Raw genomic sequence first — 21,471 nt, 5'->3', positions numbered from 1 at the left:
AAAATATTTTTTATGAAAGGTGATGTCAAGTTGGGTAATGTTTGTTTTGTTGCTAACCTTGATTCTTAGTATTTGATGATAGCAACAAAAATACAGCAATCGTTTATTTTCTAAGAAATAATTGTTAAAATTTTAGTTAAATTCAATAGAAAAACGCCATTTTTTCATTGTTTTACACACTCAAGTGGCAACTTTAATTAACAAACTTGGCATCACCCCCATAAAAACAAAAAACTCAACGAAACCAAACAACAAAAAACTTGACGAACAAACGGTTTTTTCGAATATGACAATTTCATTTCATAAAGCATTCGTCGTATTAGGAAAAAGCAAACGCGCTTGACATTTAAATTGGAAATTTAAAGAAAAACACAAATAAATTTAATAACTTTTATACTTTACTCCCGGTATTAATAGAAATATTGTACAAATTTAAATGAGAATGGATACTTCTGGGCAAAATGCGAGCCATACGCAGCCACCATCACGAAAAACAAATCAAAATATACAAGTTTATGTGCGCGTCAGGTAAGTGTTTCTGGCAATTAAAAACGAAATTTGCAATGTTAAAACAATCTTTACTTTTTAGACCCCTTAATGCTCGTGAAAGATGCTTACGTTCTGCAGAAATTATTGAAGTAATATCTCCTAAGGAAATTGTTACTCGTCATACGTTGGAATCGAAATTGACAAAAAAGTTTACTTTCGATCGGGCATTTGGTTCAGATTCCAAACAAGTTGATGTCTATACAGCTGTGGTCAGTCCTTTAATCGATGAGGTGCTTTCCGGCTATAATTGTACAGTGTTTGCATATGGACAAACGGGTACGGGAAAAACTCATACCATGGTGGGTAATCAATGTGCTGAATTAAAGTCATCATGGGAGGATGTAAGTATAGCTTTTATGTTAGCCAGCAGGTAGCAAAATTTATATAAATGTTATGATCTTGTGCTCGATAATATAACAAAAATTGTTAAACAAGTTTTTTTGCATTCTGCTATTTAATGTAGGATTCTGATATTGGTATCATACCACGAGCCTTATGTCATCTTTTCGATGAATTACGCATGATGAAAGTAGAATTTTCTATGCGCATTTCCTATTTGGAATTGTACAATGAGGAACTATGTGATTTACTCTCTTCCGATGAGAGTACCGCCAAAATACGTATCTATGATGATAGCACCAAAAAAGGTTCAGTTATCATACAAGGCTTAGAGGAAATTCCTGTACACAGCAAAGATGATGTCTATAAACTGTTGGAAAAGGGCAAAGAACGTCGTAAAACTGCAGCCACTTTAATGAATGCCCAATCTTCGCGTTCTCACACAGTATTCTCAATATTAGTTCACATTAAAGAGAATGGTATTGATGGTGAGGAAATGTTAAAAATTGGCAAATTGAATTTAGTTGATTTGGCTGGTAGTGAAAATGCTTCAAAGGCTGGTAATGAAAAGGGTATACGTACCAGAGAAACGGTTAATATTAATCAAAGTTTGCTGACTTTGGGTCGTGTTATCACTGCTTTGGTGGAAAGGACACCACATATACCATATCGTGAATCAAAGCTGACACGTTTATTGCAGGAATCATTGGGTAAGTTGAGAAAGATTTAGGATAAAATTTTCATAAATTTCTCTTAAAACTAACTATTGTCGATAAATTCTCTTTCTATATTTCTCTCTCTCTCTCTCTCTCTCTCACTACAGGTGGTCGCACAAAAACTTCCATTATCGCTACCATATCTCCAGGTCACAAGGACATTGAAGAAACCCTCAGCACCCTAGAATATGCACATCGTGCCAAGAATATTCAAAATAAACCCGAAGTAAATCAAAAACTAACAAAGAAAATCATTCTTAAAGAATACACCGAAGAAATTGATAAACTTAAACGTGACCTAATGGCAGCAAGAGATAAAAATGGTATTTATTTAGCCGAAGAAACCTACACCGAAATGACTCTTAAAATGGATTCACAAAATCGTGAACTAAATGAAAAAATGCTTCTGTTAAAGGCCCTTAAAGATGAATTATCCTCAAAGGAGAAAATTTTCAATGAAGTCAGTTTAAATCTAGTGGAGAAAACAGAAGAACTTAATAAAATAGAAAAGAATCTTATGAAAACAACCGGAGCTCTAATCGAAACGAAAAAGGTTTTGACCACCACTAAAAGACGTTACAAGGAAAAGAAAGTTTTATTAGAGTCTCATGTAAAAACAGAAGAAACTTTAAAAAATCAAGCAACAAAAATAATGGAAGTAGCCGATATAGCCACAAAAGATACAGAAGCTTTGCATGTAAGTTATTTTTAAGTGAATACCAAAAAAAATGTTTCTTAATACCAAAAATTTGTTTAAATAGAAAACTATTGAGCGACGCAAAGATGTGGATGTTAAAATACAAAGTGCCTGTGAAAGATTTGCCGAACGCATGAATGATAATTTCGAATTATTAGATGATAATCTTAAGCAGTTGCAAAATCAACAACACACTTGTTCTCATGACATTCTACAAGAATTAGGTAAGTGTTCGAATTAACAAAAAAAAACTTTTTTTCCATACAATAACAATTACTTTCTCTTTATTTTTCTTAAGACAAAATCACCTTTGTTCAATCAGATCTCTTGGACCATACAAAAAAGAAACTTCATGACATTGATAATTTATGTGATCATTTCTTAACAAAATCCTCTTCTCTTGAAGAATTTTTCACAAATTCTTTTCAACAACTAAATGATGAACAAAAATCCAATGTTTTAAGAATATTAGAAGAAATCAAAGAAAAAGAACACAAATTTCAACAACAAATTAAAGAAAATCTTTCGTCTCTTGAAGTATACAATGAACAGCAAAAATCTTCTTTAGATTCTATGCGTGAACGTATAATTGAGAAATTTACTTTAAATAAAACTGAATTAGAAAAACATACGGACAAAGTAAATGCCACTATAGAGGATATTAAACAGAAATCTTTAGAAAATTTAAAAGAACTACAGAAAATCAATAGTAATTTAAATGAGGAACGTTGTTTAATGGAAGAAGAGCAAAAACTTATGGAAGAATTCCAAAAGAGTATGAAGGCTTTACAAGAAAAACGCACTAAATGCAATGACAATATAGGTGACAATGTTAAAAATCTTGAAAATTGTCAACAACACATCATTAACACTTCTCAAGGGACCTCAGTTTTAAATCAAAAGTATTTAAATAATCGTACTGCAGAGTGTAAAGAAAATTGTTCTCTCGTTGATTCATTAACCGCCCAGGCTGAACTTTGTATAGATCAAAGTGTTGCCAAATGTTCGACCATTAATGTTCAACTGGATAACATGCTACAGGAAACGGTCAAACAAACTCATCTTATATCTCAGGGACAAACAAAATATCATCAAGATCTCATCCAGAGCACACAACATTATGAAAACGAAAGTAAACGTTTACGTTTAGAAAATTGTACAAAATTAAAAATAAACACAGAGAAAATTACTCTTACTTTGGAGGATCATGCAAAATGTGTTAAGGATCATTTGAATACATTGAAAAATACTAATGCTACACAGCAAACATCCCTTAGAGATTATACACAATTGTATAAACAACAAATGACTCATTGTGTTAATGATTTGGAATCGTTTAGACGTAGTGAATTGAAAACGTATACAGCGACAGGAGCTACACCTTCGAAAAAGGAATTCTCTTATCCGAGAGTGCTGGCGGAAACCTCACCACATACTCGCATTGTGAAACGTTTTCGTCAGGAGAATGAATGGTCAGATTTGGATACCACCGTGCCAATTGATGAGGTAAGTAGGAAGATGGTGGTTTTAAAATTTCTCTTTAAGTTTAAAATTTACTGAAATATGTTATTTAAAGGAAAATTTGTAACTTCGAATAGAATTTTTGAAAATTGTATATCAAAACTTTCGATTTCGAAAAGAAATATTCAATTTCCATTAATGTTCAATTTCGATATTTTTTTAAGTAGAAATTTAAAATTTCGATTTTTTAAATTTTGAATTCAAATTATAAATTTCGAACAAAAATTTGTTTAGAAATTTAAATTTCGATTTTTTTTAATTTTGAATACAAATTGTAAATTTCGAACAAAAATTTTGAAAATCAAAAAGAAGATTTAAATTTTGAATTGAAAATTTTTAATTTTGAATGGATTTTTTGTTCTAATTTCGAATAAAAATTTTCAATTCCAAATAAAAATTTGTTATTTCAAAGAAAAATCTCAAGCCATTCAATTTCGAATATAATTTTGAAGTTAAGCATAGAATTTCTAGTAAAAATTTTTGATTTCAAATAAAAATTTTCAGTACAATTTTTTACTTCGAATTCAAATTTTAAATTTCAGATTAAAATCTAAAAAATAGAATAAAATCAGTCAATTTCGAATAGAATTCGTTTATTTCAAATAAAATTTTTAAATTTCGAATATAAATATAATACTTCGATCGTATATTCTATATTTCGAATATAAATTTTGAATTTCGTATAAAAATTTTATATTTCGTATTGAAATTTTCAAAGAAAGCAGCAATTTCGCTACAAATTTTTAAATTTCTAATAGAAATTTTCATTGTTAAATAGAATTTTGAGTAAAAAATATAATTTCTTTAGAAAATCTATAAAATTTTATTTAAATTTTTCATTTTCAATATAAATTTTAATTTTTCAATACGAATTTTCAATTTCGATAAATTTTCAGTTTCGATTAGAAGTTTTCAATTTTGAAAAGAAAGCATCGATTTCGCATAAAATTTTTAATTTCGATTTTCAAAGTTGAATATAATTTCGAGTAAAAATTTGCAATTTTATTGAAAATCTATAAAATTTTATAGAAATTTTTCATTTTCTGTACAAAATTTCAATTTTCATTGTCAAGTTTCAGTTTGGAATACATATTTTCAATTTCATATAAAAATTTTCACTTTCAAATACAAAATTTAAATTTCGAAAGAAAATCTGCAAAAATTTAATAAATTGTTTTAATATCGGATAAACATTTTCAAATTAGAATTGAAAATTTTCAATTTCAAATAGAAATTTCAAATAGAAATTTTTAATTTCAAATAGAAATTTTCAATTTCAAATAGAAATTTTCAGTTTCGAATAGAAATTTTTAATTTCGAATAGAAATTTTTAATTTCGAATAGAAATTTTTAATTTCGAATAGAAAATTTCAATTTCGATAGAAATGTTTTATTTCGAACAGAAATTTTTAATTTCGATTACAAATAAAAAATTTCGACGATATATATTATATTTCGAATATAAATTTTGAATTTCGTATAAAAATTTTATATTTCGAAAAGAAATGTTCAATGCTATGTTCAATGCAATTTCGAATATAAATTTTCAATTTCGAAAAGATATTTTCAATTTCAAAAAGAAATTTTCACTTAATATAAATTTTATAAAATATAAATTTTCTATTTCAAAAACAAAATTTGAAATTTAATTTATACGATACAGATCAATCATTCATTCAGCCAACGAAAACATTATTATTATTATTATTATTTTTTTTTTTTTTTGATCCATCTACATTTTACTTTAATTCACAGGAAAGTGAAGGTGACATTGAGGATGGCATTATTTCCATACACGATATATCCGATGCAGAAACGATTTTAAACTCAACGCCCAAATGCTCAAGTAATAAAAAACGCACTTCCAATCAACTTAAAGTACAGCAAAATGGTCTCTCGAAACCCAATTCACGTAGTAATTCACGCAGCAATTCACCCTATTTAAAGGTAAGATCTAACTTTTTAAAATTTGATCATATTTCGAGTTAAATAAAAAATTTAAAATTATTTTTACAGGAAAACAAGGAAAATATTGCGTAAATTTATTAATTTTTATTTTTCACTATTTAAATTTAAGAAATATTTCATTGTATTGCATTTTAGTTTTACTTCTATTTGTTGTATATGTATATAAAAAATACATTTGTGTTTAAGAATTTTCTAGCTCTCTTTTCTTAATATTGATAGATTACACACTCGGCATTGTTTTATTTTTAATTTTATTGCACTTTAAAAAAAAAAACTGTATCTTTATGGAAAAAAATACAAATTTTTCTCTTTATATGTTCTTTTCAAGTTCAAACTAAGTTTTGTTTCTTTAAATGCTTGATGTACATATATAGTTGTAAATAAAAGCTGAATAAATACATATTTTAATACACATAAATAAATTAACAAAAACAAAAAAAAAAATCTATAACTATATTTGGTGTCCTTTTATTCCTCTTCATCATCTTCATCTTTTAAAATACCCAAACGTCTGGCTACTTCTTTAACATTTGCTATAAACTCCTCTTGTACTAAATTAAAACTCATGGCTAATAAAGCTATGCCAAAGAGTAAATATAACGAACAATACGCTATAGATTGTTCTGATTCATCTTTGACACCTTTAGCGGGTACAAAATCACCAAAACCTAAAAATACATAGTATATGAAAATATGAACCTTAGCAACTCTTTATCATCTTACCTATTGTTGTTAAAGTTATAAAACAAAAGTAGGCTGAATCTAGAAAAGACCACTCTTCCCAGTAGGCAAATAAAGCTGCTCCGCCCAATATATAACTGATAACAAGAAAAACACATAGCCATATAGGCACAGGACGATCTTTGGGTGATATATCACCATAATAATCACTCCATTCATCGCCATATTGGGAATCATCCTCATAATCGAAACTAGGACGTCTTCGTACTTGTCTTTTAACCGCAAAGCCCATGGGTGACATAATGCGTGGTGAGGGCGGCAAACGTTCTTTTATTTAAAAAAAGATAAAACTATATTCTTTGGCAATTTGGAAACAAATAAGTTAATTTTCAAATTACCTTGTTTTTCCTTACGAGGACTTCTCTTACGATGACTCGATGATCTGGGTGAATAATATTCCATATCATCATAATCCCTACCTCTGCGACTCATATGTATATGCTCTTCTGGTTCCTCTAAGAATGACTCATCATAATCTTCCTCATAGATGTCATGACGTCTGGGAGAAACACCTCTTTTCATGCGTTGCCCACGATGATTGCTTAACTCGGGCAGTTCTAAATGATTGCCGTATCGTGAATTTGTTACTGGCGGTCCCAATGAGGTCTGTCTACCTAAACTGCCTCTTCTAGGCTGTTGATGACGTTGATTTCCCTGGTGATTGTTAACATGATTGGTCATATCATCGTCGTAGTGTCTGGAGTGTGGTGCATGATTTAAATTGTTTTTGTGCATAGCAGATCTGGGCATAGATTGACTTCTTAAATACGATTTATTTCTCGACTCACGATGTTCCATTTCAACAATGGCATAACGATTTGATATGATGGGAGTTTTGCGTACAACCTCCTCATCTACTTCTTCAAACTGGGCAGCCGTTAGACGTGGATCGACGGATTTTGCTCTTGTTCGAGCATTTGAGTTTGGCATGGATTTACCTCTGGGCATATTGTGATGTGAATTTAAACGATTTAATTCTCTAATTTCACGACTTTCTCGAGAAATTTCATCTCTTCTAAGATTTGGTGTTCTTACCGAACGCACACTCATGGCTCTTTTAGTAGGCGGCAAATCGTCTAGCTCTTCCATAGAATCAAACTGCTGTTTTGATCTACTTAAATGACGTTCTCTTTCCACAGTATGACGATCACGCATACGTTCACGATTCCTTTGACGACTACTGAAACGTGCTCCCCTATTAAGGGTTTGTGTATAGGAAGGACCTTCTTCGGGAAAATAGTGCGCGTCTTCATATGGTGGCAAATAACGACTACTACCTCTGGTTGGTGGTGGTGCCATATTCATTAAATGTTCACGTTCCCTTTCACGTCGACGATCACCTCCACCCCGACCATCAGCTCTATGCATGCGGCGATCTGTTGGACGTTCATATTCAAAATCACGATCATAATCATTTCGGCCAGCGCTTCTCAACTCTGGATCAGAGTATGCATGCTGCAGACCACCTCCCATATTATCACCATGCCCTGATCTCTGTGACATTTTAATTGATCTGCGAAAAGGAGGCGGCTGAGAACGTGATGAATAACGATGACCTTTGACGGAACGTTGTCGCGTTCTAGCACGTGATTTTTTCGACGTTCGTGTACAAACATAACAACAAACCCGCCAATATATGAAACTACAAATGTTTATGTTATTGCAATGATATTCCACAATTCTAGTTTCTTGCATTACTTACCGAAACGAAGTGGCCATAACATCACCAATATTGGAAAGACATAGAAGCATAAGTGGTATACCAACGATGGCATAAAATATTGTTGTAACTTTACCCCAATCTGTACGTGGTGAAATGTGTCCATAACCTGAAAAATGTTAGAAAGAAAGGATTAAAGGATGTCGATTACGTTTACGCATTCAGTTGGCAAATCTTTCTTTACGAAGTTTCAAATGTGGAATTGCTCATATTACGTGTTGCTAAATTATTCGTGTTATAATTTTACATATAGGGTGATTTGAGAAGTCTAACTCTGGACAAGAACTTAACTTCTGCTGTTTTCTGAAATCTAAAGAATCAATTAAGCCATTTTAGATAGTTATATTAAGAAGGACCAAGGTCTAAGAAATGTAAAACCATTTTTTTGACATGATTTCTAAGCTAAGTGGGAGTGACATTTTTTTCGCGATCAAAATAGAGATGTGTTTTGAGACATCATGATTAATGTATCTTCGTCAATAAAATTGTGAACCGATTAGTCCGAATTAACGAAAACATGATTGTATTATTTTTTATATTTCGATGTTGAAATGAGGCTTCAAAAATTTAATCCATCTCCTATAGGATATGAAAATGACATTTCTGTTAGAATACCTATTCCATGTAGAAGGATAATGTAACTGCCTGTCTGGCTGTCAGATCGTTCAGTTGGATAGAATTTACATTTGACCAGGTCTTTACTTTCCTGGCAACAACATCAAACAAAGTTCGGGTTGGAATATCTATGCTGAGAAACCTTGGCAACCTAGGAGTGGAATGTATAAGAGACATTATAATTAATTGTGTCAAATCTATCTCCTGCCTCGAAATCACTTGATCTTTTGCTCTCTTTTATATCAATATGACAAATTCACAAAAAAAAACAAGATCCACAATGTCTGAATTGTCTATAAGAAAAATCCTTGTATTGCTGATACTATTGAACAGTTCCGAGGAAGCATTACAGTCGTTACTCCCGAACAATATGTTAGTAAATTAAGCGATTCCATTTATTCCTATTACATTTCGATATTAGTGATTTCATCCGGATTTGTCGATTGAAAGGAGAAAATCGAAATTTCGATTTGAAATGAAACAATAGGAGTTCTGGTTTCTAGATCTATTGAACACTCCCGAACAATATGGTAGTAAATTTAGGAATTCCATTTATTCCTATTCAATTTCGATATTTGTGATTTCATCCGGATTTTTACTTTCAGTGGACAGCTGTGAGGATTCAGTGTTCTATGTCCTTAAGACATACACCTGTCAATATGGTATTAAGGGATTTGATTTATTCCTATTAAATTTCGATATTTGTGATTTCATCCGGATTTGTAGTCCATTGAAAAGAGAAAATCGAAATTTCGATTCGAATTGAAACAATATGGAGTAAGCATATTTTATCTGTGTAAACGATCACATGGGTTATAAGGAGTATTTCATATTTTCCACATATTCAGTGGACAATAGTAAGGATTCAGTGTGCATATCATTGTAGTCTTCAAGACTTTCTGTCAATCAACTAACTAATTACACAGGCCAACAAAATTTTAAAATAGTCGAAACCCAGACACCGTATCTGCCGTAAAGTTTGTGCAATATTTCGACATTAAAGTGCAGCTCAATCCTTAAGAAATTAAAAATTTGTTCATTAAACAGAACTTCGCATATACGAAACACAATGTTTTCGTAGAAAACAATAACATTAGGTCCTTCTGAAATGTCAAATGTCATAATTTGAAATCAAATTTACAAAATGAAGAAATAATACCTCATTACTTTCAAGGTACTTTCATATTTAAATCACTTTCATTGTTTTAAATTATGGGCGGTTTAAGCTTTAGAAGTTAATAAAAGAATTACATGTCATACATAATTACAGTGAATTTAGTTTGTTATCAACTATGTATATTATACCTTATCCGCACATAACGTAATGAAGGTTAAGCAATTATCATCGTATATTGCATGTTTCAACAATTTAATGTAATTTCTTACTACTAGACTACATATAAATATGTATTGAAACAAAGTAAAATAAGAATTATTTAAAGAAATTTTAAACAAACAAAAAAAATTGTATTATACATTTTACTACAGGAAACTAATGACACAAAATCATAAAAACTAAAAACTAATTAAATTTGTTTATAAATACCCAGACAAGTTAAATAGTACATTTTGTTGTTCTTTTGTAACCATTTTAAAACAAATGGGAAAATTTTTAAAATAATTTCGAAAAGTAATAGCGATTTTTCTTAAGTTTTGTAATTTTCAACTAGGTCTAGTGTAGAGCACTAAATACCAAACTATTTATCGTGTTAACGGTCAATAAACCTTTTTTTCCGCCCCAAAGCAAACGTAACCGAATTCTTATAATGGAAATTATATACTATATTGTGAGAATTTTTCATATCTAAAAACACAACCTTGATTTTAGTTGTTTTTCACATATTTAGGTTTCTGGGTTTTTTGTTTATTTTCATGTTTAGTTTTATATTTTAAATCACCGAAAATAAAATGTGTAACAATAATTTTTTAGAGGTCAAGCTCAAAGTTTTTGGCCATTTAAATTAAACATTTTTGTGTTTTTTTTTTTGGGAAAATAACAAAAATTCATTTAGAGATCTGTTCATCAGATGTGCAGCAATGTGTATCCAAAAAGCAAAGTCAGTTTATTTTTTTTATGAAAGTGTTTAATGAATATGTACGTCATTGTTTCATTAACATCGGGAGGCTAATCAATCATTTTAATAGTAAATTATTAAATGATTTCATTTAAAACTATTAGCCGTCTAAATTTGTCTGCCATCATATCGATTTTGGATTAAATGCCTATGTTAGTTGTTGATAAGTGTCGATTTACAGATATTTAATTTTAGCTGCAAGGTTTAATTTACATACGTTTTCCATGAGTTCTTTTTTAAGAGAAGATATTATCGGAATAGCCAAATATATTTCAGAATTTTAAGTCTCGAAGATTATGGCTTCATAAAAGAATCAAACCAAGCTATTGTGTAAGAACAAATCTATTTTCGTAAGATCAGCAGAGGGACCGTACTCCCCAGATTCTTATTTAGGTTACGTTAGGTTAGGTTGATAGGAGAATATTTATTACATCAAATCCGAAGAAATACACCTAGGCCACTATCGGGCCTGTTGTGCGCTCCTTATCATAAAAAGGCGGACTGAATGAATTATTTTTCAGTGTTCAGAAATTCAGTTTCCTGAACATAATTCCTAAGAATCTTCCAGTCAGTGTTAGTAAGGAATGATATTTTCGGAATAACATGGAAGTGACCAAGATACTTGGATCTTACTTCGACAAATGCCTGGCAGTGGCAAAGAAAGTGCACCAGAGTTTCACTGTCTTTCCAACATGCTCTACATACGTCTGAATACGCACGTGCAATTTTGCATAGATGTACTCGTAATTCTGTGTGTTCACTCTGAATACATACCATCATACTAATTTCAGATTTTCTCATTTTGAGGAAATTTTTCGTCTTGCTCTCATCAGGGTCACCCCATAGGATCTTCGTGGTTCTACCCACTGTTTCACTATTCCAAGAGGCCTTATTTGTTTCTTTTTAAACAGTATTATTTTCAGGTAAATCAAAATAATCAGGTTCTGAGATTAGCTTTAAAATACTTTCGTGAATCAGAGATTTTATAGTAGGTTTACTGGCTGTAACGTTCTTGTAGAGAAAAGCTCATTTAAAGGATGAATGACGAATTCCGAATAATGCGTCAATTTCCCGTTATAGAGCCGAGAACCAGTAACTCTGCGATTAAATGGCTTGTTATCTCGTCAAGAGACATTTGAAACCATATAGTAGTAAGTATATAGGCGAAACCCATTATTGCTGTCATAAAAATAATAAGATATTCTCAATGTTTTCGTCAATGTATATCCTATAGAACACTAACTCATACCAGAATTACGTTTTAATGATTATGAACCCTGAAATTCTCCCACGCTTAAACTAAATACAGTCTTCGATTCGTATACTTATAAAGATTTCGAGGGAGACATTCTAAAAAGATTTTCCATATTTACAATGATTCATTTTTAACCAATAGCACCAAAATTCGCGATTACACCGTTAAACCTGGTTATATAGTCAAGTGAAAATTTTGAACCATAAGATATAGCAATCCAAAGAAAACATCTATTTAAATTGGCCAACAAATGTTTAATCCAGAGACCAAAGAATACTTTTCTAAAGAATTGAGCTGAATCCGAACTTTCAGTTTTTGCTAAAATGACTTATGAAAGTATAATCTGTCAATTTAAAAGCCAGATTTGAATTCAGAACATTCACAGACCAGTGAATACTGAGCTCAATACGAATCTATCCTCAAAATCTGCATTACATTATGTTTTCGAAATATCGAGACCTAAACCTTTAAACATTTTAAGCCATATTTGAGACTGTGTAGAAAACATATTTGTTGTAAAACATGACATCTGAAAGTTTAATCTGTCAAATGAAAGGAGAAATGGGAATTCTGTGCATTTAGCGTATATTATAATTTTATTGATTTTCCACATAATCGTTAGAATGCGGACTCATATCTGTCCCATTTAATTATTAAAATACTTAAAACGTTTGTCTCCGAACTTAATTGCTGAAGGTTCGAAAACAAAAATATCTAGAAATGACTCTAAACAATGCAAGGTATTTACCTACAATTATCAGATTAGATTGGTTTTTAGATTATAATAGTCATTAGAACCAATACATGATCCTATCCATTACACGTAGTCGGGCGTTTCTTGAAACATTCTAATTTGAGAGCAATTTGAAAAGATAGCTGAGCTTTCAGAAAAACTCTGAAGTTTCTAATATGGACACAGCCTCATTTAGCCAGGTGTAGTATGGGGTTTCAGGTGTAAAAGAGATGTCTAAGTTGAGACAAAACTTAGTGATTCACTAATTAGTTTGTATAGACTTATTAGATACCAACAAAGGGAACACCATTTCTATATGCCTTCATGAAATCATATCAAAACTTATCAACTGATCCAGCTAGTTATCATGACGAGTCACATAATAAACAAGAATTTTACTTCAAATTTACGGTAAGTTTGGTTGAGTTAATCCCATGTGTCATCCATTGAACTGAGTCTTAACTTGCAAAGAACACACCCTCTGACCATAATTATACATTATTCCGAGAAAAAATTTTAATTCTTTTGTAAACAAATAAACGTAAAAAACCAATCTGCAATGATTGCACTTTTGTAGATAATTTATGGGTTTATTCGTAATAACAATAATCTTCTTTTCGCAATTAGAAACTTTACGTGATTAACGAGATCACGTTTACATAAATATTACGTGATCTTTTAATTCATTCAATCACAATTATTCAAGTGTAACGATTGATGTCTTTTCGTCTTGTTTTGCAGTCAAAGGAATTTATCAATTTGAAATTCTGAAAAATAAAAAAAAAACAAGTGAATCAACTCTGATTAAAGGCCTGTAATTTATGTATCTTCTTCAAAGAGATAGATGAATTTGGACATTTATAGTTATAATTTGTTGTGATGGGCCAATACCGAATAAGAAAAACACACACACACACAGACAAAGAATATTTGAACAGACGAACTAGCAGCGCAAAAATAATCTTGCCGCCAACACAGCCATAATAATGACGTTGCCCGTTGTCTTTTGTCTGCGGTGGCATGTGGACACACTTGGGTGATTTTTTTCGCTGTTTTGTGTATTAACAAAAACATAAATTCGAAAAAAACCATAAAGTAATAAATTTTATAAAAGTCATCGAATAACAAAGTTAACAAATTATTCTTAAAACACCCACGCACGAGAACGCATCGCAAAAAGTTGCTGCAGAATATAAATTTTGAACAAAAATAAAAGGATTTAATAAAAAATTATAAACAAAATGCAGAAATTAAATAATATATTAATATTAACGTTATTAATGTTAAATGTTTGTTACGCCCAAGATAAATGGATTTGGTCTAAAGCAAAATCAAATCAAAAAGTGCGCGGTTATTATCCTTTAGCAGATAAACGTGTGTATTATACGGAAGATCAATATGCTAGAGCAGAACGTGATCGAGAGCCTACAACAAAACGTCCCCTGCCGGGTCAACCTCAAAATGATGATATCGATGATTATCCTGATGCAAATGATGAACCCACTAAGCAAAATAGTCCTTATCCACCGGGTGTGATTGGGAATCCCCGTTTTGGTGGAAATTTTAATGGTTTTGGTAATTTTCCACAAATTGGAGCTGTTGGTGGTGGTGGTTATCCCGGCAACATACCTAATGGTATTCTAGTGGGTCCTGGAGGACCAACTGGCATTATTGGCAGACCACAAGGGCAATATCCAGCTGGTGTCGCACCCCCTAACTTTCCTCTTCCCCAAAATGGTTATCCTGGAAATCCTGTAACACCAAACTTTCCGGGTGCCTCAGTAAATAGTAATCCAGGTTATCCTGGCTATAATGGTCTGAACAATGGATTCGGACAATATCCCGGACAACCTTCCTATGCAAATCCTAATAACCCCCAACAATTTGCTGGCAGTGCTCAGTATCCCCAATATCCTCAACAACCTCAATATCCCGGTGAACAATATCCTCAACATCCCCAATACACCGAAGGCTATGGCTTGGCAAATCTTAATCCTGGATTTAATGTCAATCCCGGTTTAAATGTTAATCCAGGATTTAATGGTAATTTCAATCCTAACTATGGCATTGGCTATGATGAATACCCTGCACAGGTGGAGGGTAAAAGTGCTCGTGTTAAAGCCATCGACAAGAAAGTAGACGATAAAGTGGCGAAAAATCTCAAGAAATTATAATCAAGCTAATTTTCCATTTTGTTAAACTAAACATTTTTCATTTATAACTATAATTTGTCATTAGTATTTAAAATCGTTTTTTTTATATAAACTTATTTGTAAATAGTAGTATTTTTTTATACCAATTCTTACCAATGGTTGTTATAACTATAATCGAATAAAATAATGATCCAGCAAATGTCCATTGTGATTTTGTAACATCTTCATCGCCATCCCAGCCATTAGTTTTTATCGCTGTTAGTATTTGTTTCTCAAACAATTGTAAATCGTCCTTAACCTCATTAGTCCAGGTTACATCGTTTAAAACGCTTAGATTAACGGAATGATTCCAGATTTTATCGGTTAGATTTAGTCGTAAGTTATGTATGCCTTTTTTAACCTGAAAAGAAACAAAAACTGGTTAATAGAGATTTACTTTGATATCTGATTCATGGTATATTTTGTTGAGTATAACGTGATCAATAAAACCGAACATAGTTATAATTTAAAGGAGTTTACTACAAAGGAATTGCAAAAAAACCTTACACATGAAACCCACCCGAAAATGAATTAAAATTGTATTGGGTTCCTTAACCAGACATGATAAATTTAAAGATCTATTTGTACTATTTTGCCGTTTAGTATGGATCCAAAGTCTACTCAATTAGAGTGAGTCGAGTACTCATCTAATAATAAACATAGAGCTTTATTATTAAAGTAAATTATTTATAGGATCATATTTTGAATCTACTCCAATATTTATAGTGAGGAAGTTAAAGTTGTGTAAGGGATCGATTATAAAATTGCGATTTACGAGTAAACTTATTAAAAAGAGACAAAACGATGTTGAACAGAATTCCTACAGAATGAAGAATCCTTAACCTTGACATCTTAAAAATCTTCAAATCCATAAAATTTTGATACGACATGAGGTCTTTGCCGAAAACTTATCTTCAAACCCATAAAATTTTGATATGGAATGAGGTCAGAATTGGATTTGAATGCTTCAAAAAACGTAATCAGATTTAATAAAAACAAGTAAGAAGATATAGTCGGGCGAGACCGTCCACTTAAATGGGGACATTTAAGTTAAATTTGAGGGGAGCTTTTATAGGGGTAGAGTCAAAAAAGGCCCTATAATTATAAAGTTCATGAGGTTCATCAAGAACTTGGTTTTGCAGCTTTTTGTCGAGATACGACTAAGTATATTAAACATAATTATGAACTTCAGTTGTATGGGGCCCAGTTGAAACAATGAACCGATGCATAAAAGATCATGTGCCAATCTTATCGAATTATCTCGTAAATTGCGACCTGTAGTTAGATTACAAAGTTTACAAGCCCTATTCTAGGGTTCAGTTGATGGAGACTAGCTAAAATAATGAATCGATCTTAACCATTTTCAATGGGCTTCGACCCTTGGACAATAGAAGATAATGTGCCAAATTTATTATCTTCAAAATTGCGATCTGTAGTTTGATTACAGACGGACGAAATCGACTTTGAAAATGATTCTGATACGATTCGATTCATTATCGGGCAAAAACCCGAAAACATTAGAATTCATGAAAGAGCTTCTATAGAGAGCTGGTGGGCCCTCTCTGTATCCCTCTTAATTATAATTCAGGTCCTCAAAATGTCAATGTTTTGTTGTTTTCCGATTTTTGTAATATCATGAAATTAAAAATTGACTACTGATAACAATTAAACCAAACCCGCAAACTTATTTTCCACAAAAGAACTTTATTATTTTCAAAGATCAACTGGAAAGAAATACATAAATTCTTAAAATAAAATCAATGTTATTTACCTCAATTTCATGGGGCCGCTCCAAATGTTGAAATAAATAAGCACCGCCAACACAATAAGAAACCACCAACAAAACCAATGTCACGTGCGAAACAATACAAGTGATTACTTTCCACGAAAAACAGATGGCTGTGACGCATCGACCACGCTCTGGTTTTGCCGGTTCGAGCATATGGGCCGGCAACGATTGAGCACGACGACCTGACATCGTTTACGTCGGTCGATATTGCTATCGATCACAACAACGATGATGATGATAATGATGTTGATCGCGTTTGTTATTAATGGTGATGATGACAAATACTACGATAAGGAAAAAAGAAATTAAACAGCCACCTCCACCACCACTTGAGTCGGTAGAGCAAAAAAAAAATACAAGAAATTTATATGATTAAGGAGGCCAGCACACTCTCATTTAAAATTATGAGGCAGACGTTCGCTGCACGTTGCTTATTCCTTGTAATTTAATTATTAATTAGAAAAATAAATGAACATATAACAAAAATTTTGGCAAAATAAATGCGTGCGTGGGCTGAATAGAAATGAATTAAAAAGCACTTAATTTTTACTTTATTATAATCATTCACGCAGACAGCCATTTGTGAAATGTTATGTCTGTGCATTCATACGGATTTATTGATAAATGTTTTTTAAATCGAAATTTGAATATTAAATGATTTAGTGTTGACATGACTACACATGCCGCCAAATAAATAATTTCCCAAAATTTATTGATTCATTATCAAAAAAGTTCATGTAATTTGCGTTAGAGTAATATGTCGATCTTTAGACTGATCTACAACTGAATTGCTGTTTTTTTGCTGAATTGTATCTATTGTACATTCGATATTTCGTCAATAATTTATTTGTTATTATTATTTGTTGGTGTATTAAAGAAAACAAAATTTATTTTTAAGGCGCCATTGTTTGGCATTATTAGGAATCTAAACGACCTAAAAGTGCCCTATCTATTTTAGATTTTATTCCAATTTTCCTATGACATTGAGGGTCAATCTTTAGGTGAAGGATTAGGGATTAAATTGAAATTAATCCTCAAAAGTTGTTTTTGAGTACTCAATTAGTTAATTTTGTTTGCTAGTTTAAGTGCCCATAGGAAGAGCTTTAAACTTGAGCAAGAAATGCAAAAGTGTAAACAACTGATGCAAAAAATTAATACAATTTTTACTAAAATAAACATTAAAATGATTGATTCACTGAATAGTATAAATTATAGGGACTTCACAATATATTTTCTGTTGTAAACTTAAGTTTTCATTAATTTTCATATTACATTTAAAACTATCTTCTTCTTTTTATATAAAACATGCATTGTTTTGAGTAGACAGTGACGTTTTCTGTTGCTTTGTATGGCAACACTGCGTAGTTTAATCTTGTACGCAAAAACATGAATTAACATCAGTATCAATTTATTTTGAGATTAACTAATCTGATTTTTAATTGGCCTTTGATTGGCCTAATCAAAAACTCGCTCTTTAATATGTATCCAAGTGGGTTACTCTGCAACTCAATTTTGGAAACAAAAATTTTTAAATTTAAAGAATCAAATTGTTATACAAGTCGCAGTCAATTATATATATTTGAACTCGGACGTATAGTAGGGTATAGTATAATTGCTTAAGAAGTTATTAGTTTTCACCATTGGAAACAGTTATACGGTGACGCGAGACTTGTTCCCCAACTCAGATCTGAATTACTACTAATCTCCTAAAATTTGTTTATTATATTCCATGATCATGTTCCAAAACTTCTCCTACTCTTAAAGTTTGTTGGCGAGTATAAAAAACTCGATTTTGTAAGTTAGTCCAAGTTAGTCATTCATTTAAGAAGTTTGATTCAACATAACAGTTATATGGATCAATTGATTCGATTAATGCAAGTAAAACGCAAATTTGTCGAAAACTTGGCAACAAACACCCGTTCTTAAAATAATATCTCAGATCTTTTAAATATTTTAACTAATTAAAGATTTATTATAAACATTTTACTATCATCGTTTCGTTAAAATATTTTAGTCAGTTTTAAAGTGTATTTTTATGCAGGTGGTCCAAATGTAGCACATTATCGCAAGACGCCATAAATTTTGCAAATGGCAGAGACTGTCAGTTTGTTGTCGATTGAGAACGAATACATAATACAGGTCGACAAATGTGGAATGCTATAAAAATCATCCTTATTCTGCATTTCGATTACGTTAACGCATTCAGTAACGCAACGATCGAAAATTGGTATTGCAACATAAAACGGAATTGTAAGAAAAATAAGAAGAAGCAATTTAATTTTATTTCAATGCTTTACGATATTATGTATTCTGCATTACGATCTTAAGTACATTTTTGTAAGTTTGGAATTGTCAGTGGCCTGATATTTGATTAGTTTGTGTACTATGGGTAGACTAATCTATAAACAAGTCTGTTGAACAGTATATGGGCTACTCCATGGACTAGTCTATAAAATCGTCTAATGACAAAAATATTATCTAGTCTACGAAAATGTTTATGGATTAGTCCATTAACTAGCCTATTGGCTAATCAAATATCTAGTCTATGGACATGTCTATTGACTAGCCTGTGTATTAATATAATTTCAAATCTATTGACTATTATTTGTTTGAGTCTTGAGTCTAGAAATCCATATGTTAGCATAACACCGGGTACCTATGACCTAGAATACATATTTGAATACCATCAATCATATGGGCCGCAACTGCATCATATCACAGCTTTATAATTCATATATCTTTTTCAACAATAACAAACCCATTTGTGATTAACTATCATCTATTCATATTAGGGCGGATTTTTGAATTAGCAATCAAATGTCAATTAATCAGATTAGTTAATCTAATCTGATGTTAATCCCGTTGTATGTTTTTGAGTACAAGATTAAACTTCATAGTGCCGGTCCACACTAGGAAACATTTTTTGGGAAACTTTTGATTTTGCGTGAGAGAAAAAGAGCAAGAATATAATCTCTCTCGCGGTACTGGATTTCTTGTACTCGGTACTCTGAAACAAAGGTTTCTATGACCTGGTTCACACTAGGAAACTTTTGTTGAGAAACTTTTGATGTTGTGTGTGAGCGAAAGAGATGGTTGATATTTCTTTTTCTTTCTCTCACACACAAAATCAAAAGTTTCCCAGTGTAAACCAGGTCTAAGGAGACTTCAAAAGAGAATTAAAAAAAAGTTTCTCAAAAAATTAAGAAAAAGGTTCTCTGGCAAACAAAATTTTGTAATTGAGTGCTCATAAACAACTTTCGAGGATTAATTTTATTTGTATCCCTGATCCTTAACCTAAAGATTGGCCCTTATTGGTTTAAAGTCTATTATTGTCTAGATATTTATGAATTTATCTACTCTATGTAGGGTACTGCGCTATTGCAAACAAATTTTGAAATATACAAAAACAAAAATAACACACAAACAAAATCTAAACAGTAATATTGTTTTTCCTATTTTTTTTTTTTTTTTTTTCTTATTAAAATATATTTTTGTATATTTTCGGAATACACACTCAGCACTAAACTAAAATAAAATAAAAACCAAAGAACATAATTTAAAACATTGAACTAAATTTTGTTTAAAGTTTGTTGTTTTTTGTTCTTAATTTCTTTTTGTTTTCTTTTTTTTTAATTTTTGTTTGATTTTAATTATAAATAAATAAATGATTTATTTTGTCAGATTTTATGTTTTTATTTGCCCACAAAACACACGCGTAATTGAGGTTTTATTATATTTATGGACAAAGAACGAAGAAATACTTTCAATTTTTATATTTTAACTAATTTGTTAATAATAAGTAATTTTCTTAAATGTTTTTTCTTAGTAATTATTTATTTGTTTTATTAAAAGATTATTTAAAACATATGTTGTTTTTTTGGTATTTAAATCATTAATTACTTTTTTATTGTTGTATTGCTGTAGTTGTTGTTATTGTATTAAATTTATTTTTAATTTGTCTACAAATTGAAATATTTGAAACATTTTCTTTACAAGAAAAAACACTTTAAATAAAGTTCATTGCTCTACTTTTTTTTCTTGGTTTGTTCTGATTTATTTTTTTTTAAATTTAAATATTTTCCGCACAATTTTATTTAAAAAAAGATCTTTCTGCCAGATCTACCGAGAGCTAACTGAGGAAATTTTTAAAACATTTTCCTAACGGAAAATGTGTCTGGTTTTGTTCGTTGTATATACATATAAAGTTTTCTTGAGAGTTTTCGTAGTTGTTGTTGTTTTTTTTTTTTTTGGAGAAAATAATTTCAATACAGAGAGTATTGAGTTTATGTTTTCTATATGTTTTGGGGGAAAATGTGTTTAGTTTAGATATCGAGAGCAATTGCAATTTTTTGTTTAGAAATAGAAATTATAAATAAGATTTTGTAACAGTTACGAGTAGAAAATGTATTCTTTTGTACTCAGTATGGGGATCAATTAAGATTTTTGTGAATGAAAATTGTTGATGTTATCATTATTCAATATTTGAAATACATACTGAAATGCCATTCTAAATAAATTCAATTTATGCTAAAATATTTTTGGATTTATAATTGCACTTTTA

At 30.8% G+C, this 21,471-nt stretch overlaps 3 protein-coding genes across 3 annotated transcripts; 2 read left to right on the top strand and 1 right to left on the bottom strand.

Annotated features, from left to right (window-relative positions):
- Window positions 1-309: 309 nt before the first annotated feature.
- Window positions 310-5,931, top strand: LOC111683121 (kinesin-like protein Klp61F). Its single transcript, XM_023445154.2, has 8 exons — window positions 310-528; window positions 590-890; window positions 1,013-1,598; window positions 1,712-2,301; window positions 2,366-2,525; window positions 2,600-3,807; window positions 5,578-5,769; window positions 5,839-5,931. Exons 1-8 carry the CDS (start codon window positions 437-439, stop codon window positions 5,860-5,862), a joined length of 3,153 nt encoding a protein of 1,050 aa, XP_023300922.2. The 5' UTR covers window positions 310-436; the 3' UTR covers window positions 5,863-5,931.
- Window positions 5,932-6,024: 93 nt separating this feature from the next.
- LOC111683127 lies at window positions 6,025-20,867 on the bottom strand. The gene is made up of 7 exons (XM_023445159.2): window positions 20,811-20,867; window positions 16,893-17,194; window positions 15,236-15,482; window positions 8,234-8,360; window positions 6,870-8,173; window positions 6,514-6,798; window positions 6,025-6,458 (listed from the first exon to the last, which is right to left on the bottom strand). Exons 2-7 carry the CDS (start codon window positions 17,097-17,099, stop codon window positions 6,259-6,261), a joined length of 2,370 nt encoding a protein of 789 aa, XP_023300927.2. The 5' UTR covers window positions 17,100-17,194; window positions 20,811-20,867; the 3' UTR covers window positions 6,025-6,258.
- LOC124419997 (collagen alpha-2(IV) chain) lies at window positions 14,102-15,291 on the top strand. Its single transcript, XM_046951389.1, has one exon. It carries the CDS (start codon window positions 14,171-14,173, stop codon window positions 15,101-15,103), a length of 933 nt encoding a protein of 310 aa, XP_046807345.1. The 5' UTR covers window positions 14,102-14,170; the 3' UTR covers window positions 15,104-15,291.
- Window positions 20,868-21,471: the final 604 nt, after the last annotated feature.

This window comes from Lucilia cuprina, chromosome 5 (assembly GCF_022045245.1).
Source record: "Lucilia cuprina isolate Lc7/37 chromosome 5, ASM2204524v1, whole genome shotgun sequence".
In the NCBI taxonomy this organism is placed as follows: Eukaryota; Metazoa; Arthropoda; class Insecta; order Diptera; family Calliphoridae; genus Lucilia; species Lucilia cuprina.
The sequence above is the reverse complement of the archived record's forward strand: the minus strand, read 5'-3'. Positions and strand labels throughout refer to the sequence as shown.

Coding starts and splice junctions, on each gene's coding strand:
- LOC111683121 (XM_023445154.2), top strand. CDS start 437: ATGAGAATGGATACTTCTGGGCAAAATGCGAGCCATACGCAGCCACCA. Junction 2,526..2,599: donor TGACATTCTACAAGAATTAG/GTAAGTGTTCGA, acceptor ATTTTTCTTAAG/ACAAAATCACCTTTGTTCAA. Junction 3,808..5,577: donor CCACCGTGCCAATTGATGAG/GTAAGTAGGAAG, acceptor TTTAATTCACAG/GAAAGTGAAGGTGACATTGA.
- LOC124419997 (XM_046951389.1), top strand. CDS start 14,171: ATGCAGAAATTAAATAATATATTAATATTAACGTTATTAATGTTAAAT.
- LOC111683127 (XM_023445159.2), bottom strand. CDS start 17,099: ATGTCAGGTCGTCGTGCTCAATCGTTGCCGGCCCATATGCTCGAACCG. Junction 15,483..16,892: donor AGCGGCCCCATGAAATTGAG/GTAAATAACATT, acceptor GTTTCTTTTCAG/GTTAAAAAAGGCATACATAA. Junction 6,799..6,869: donor TCCTCGTAAGGAAAAACAAG/GTAATTTGAAAA, acceptor TTTAAATAAAAG/AACGTTTGCCGCCCTCACCA.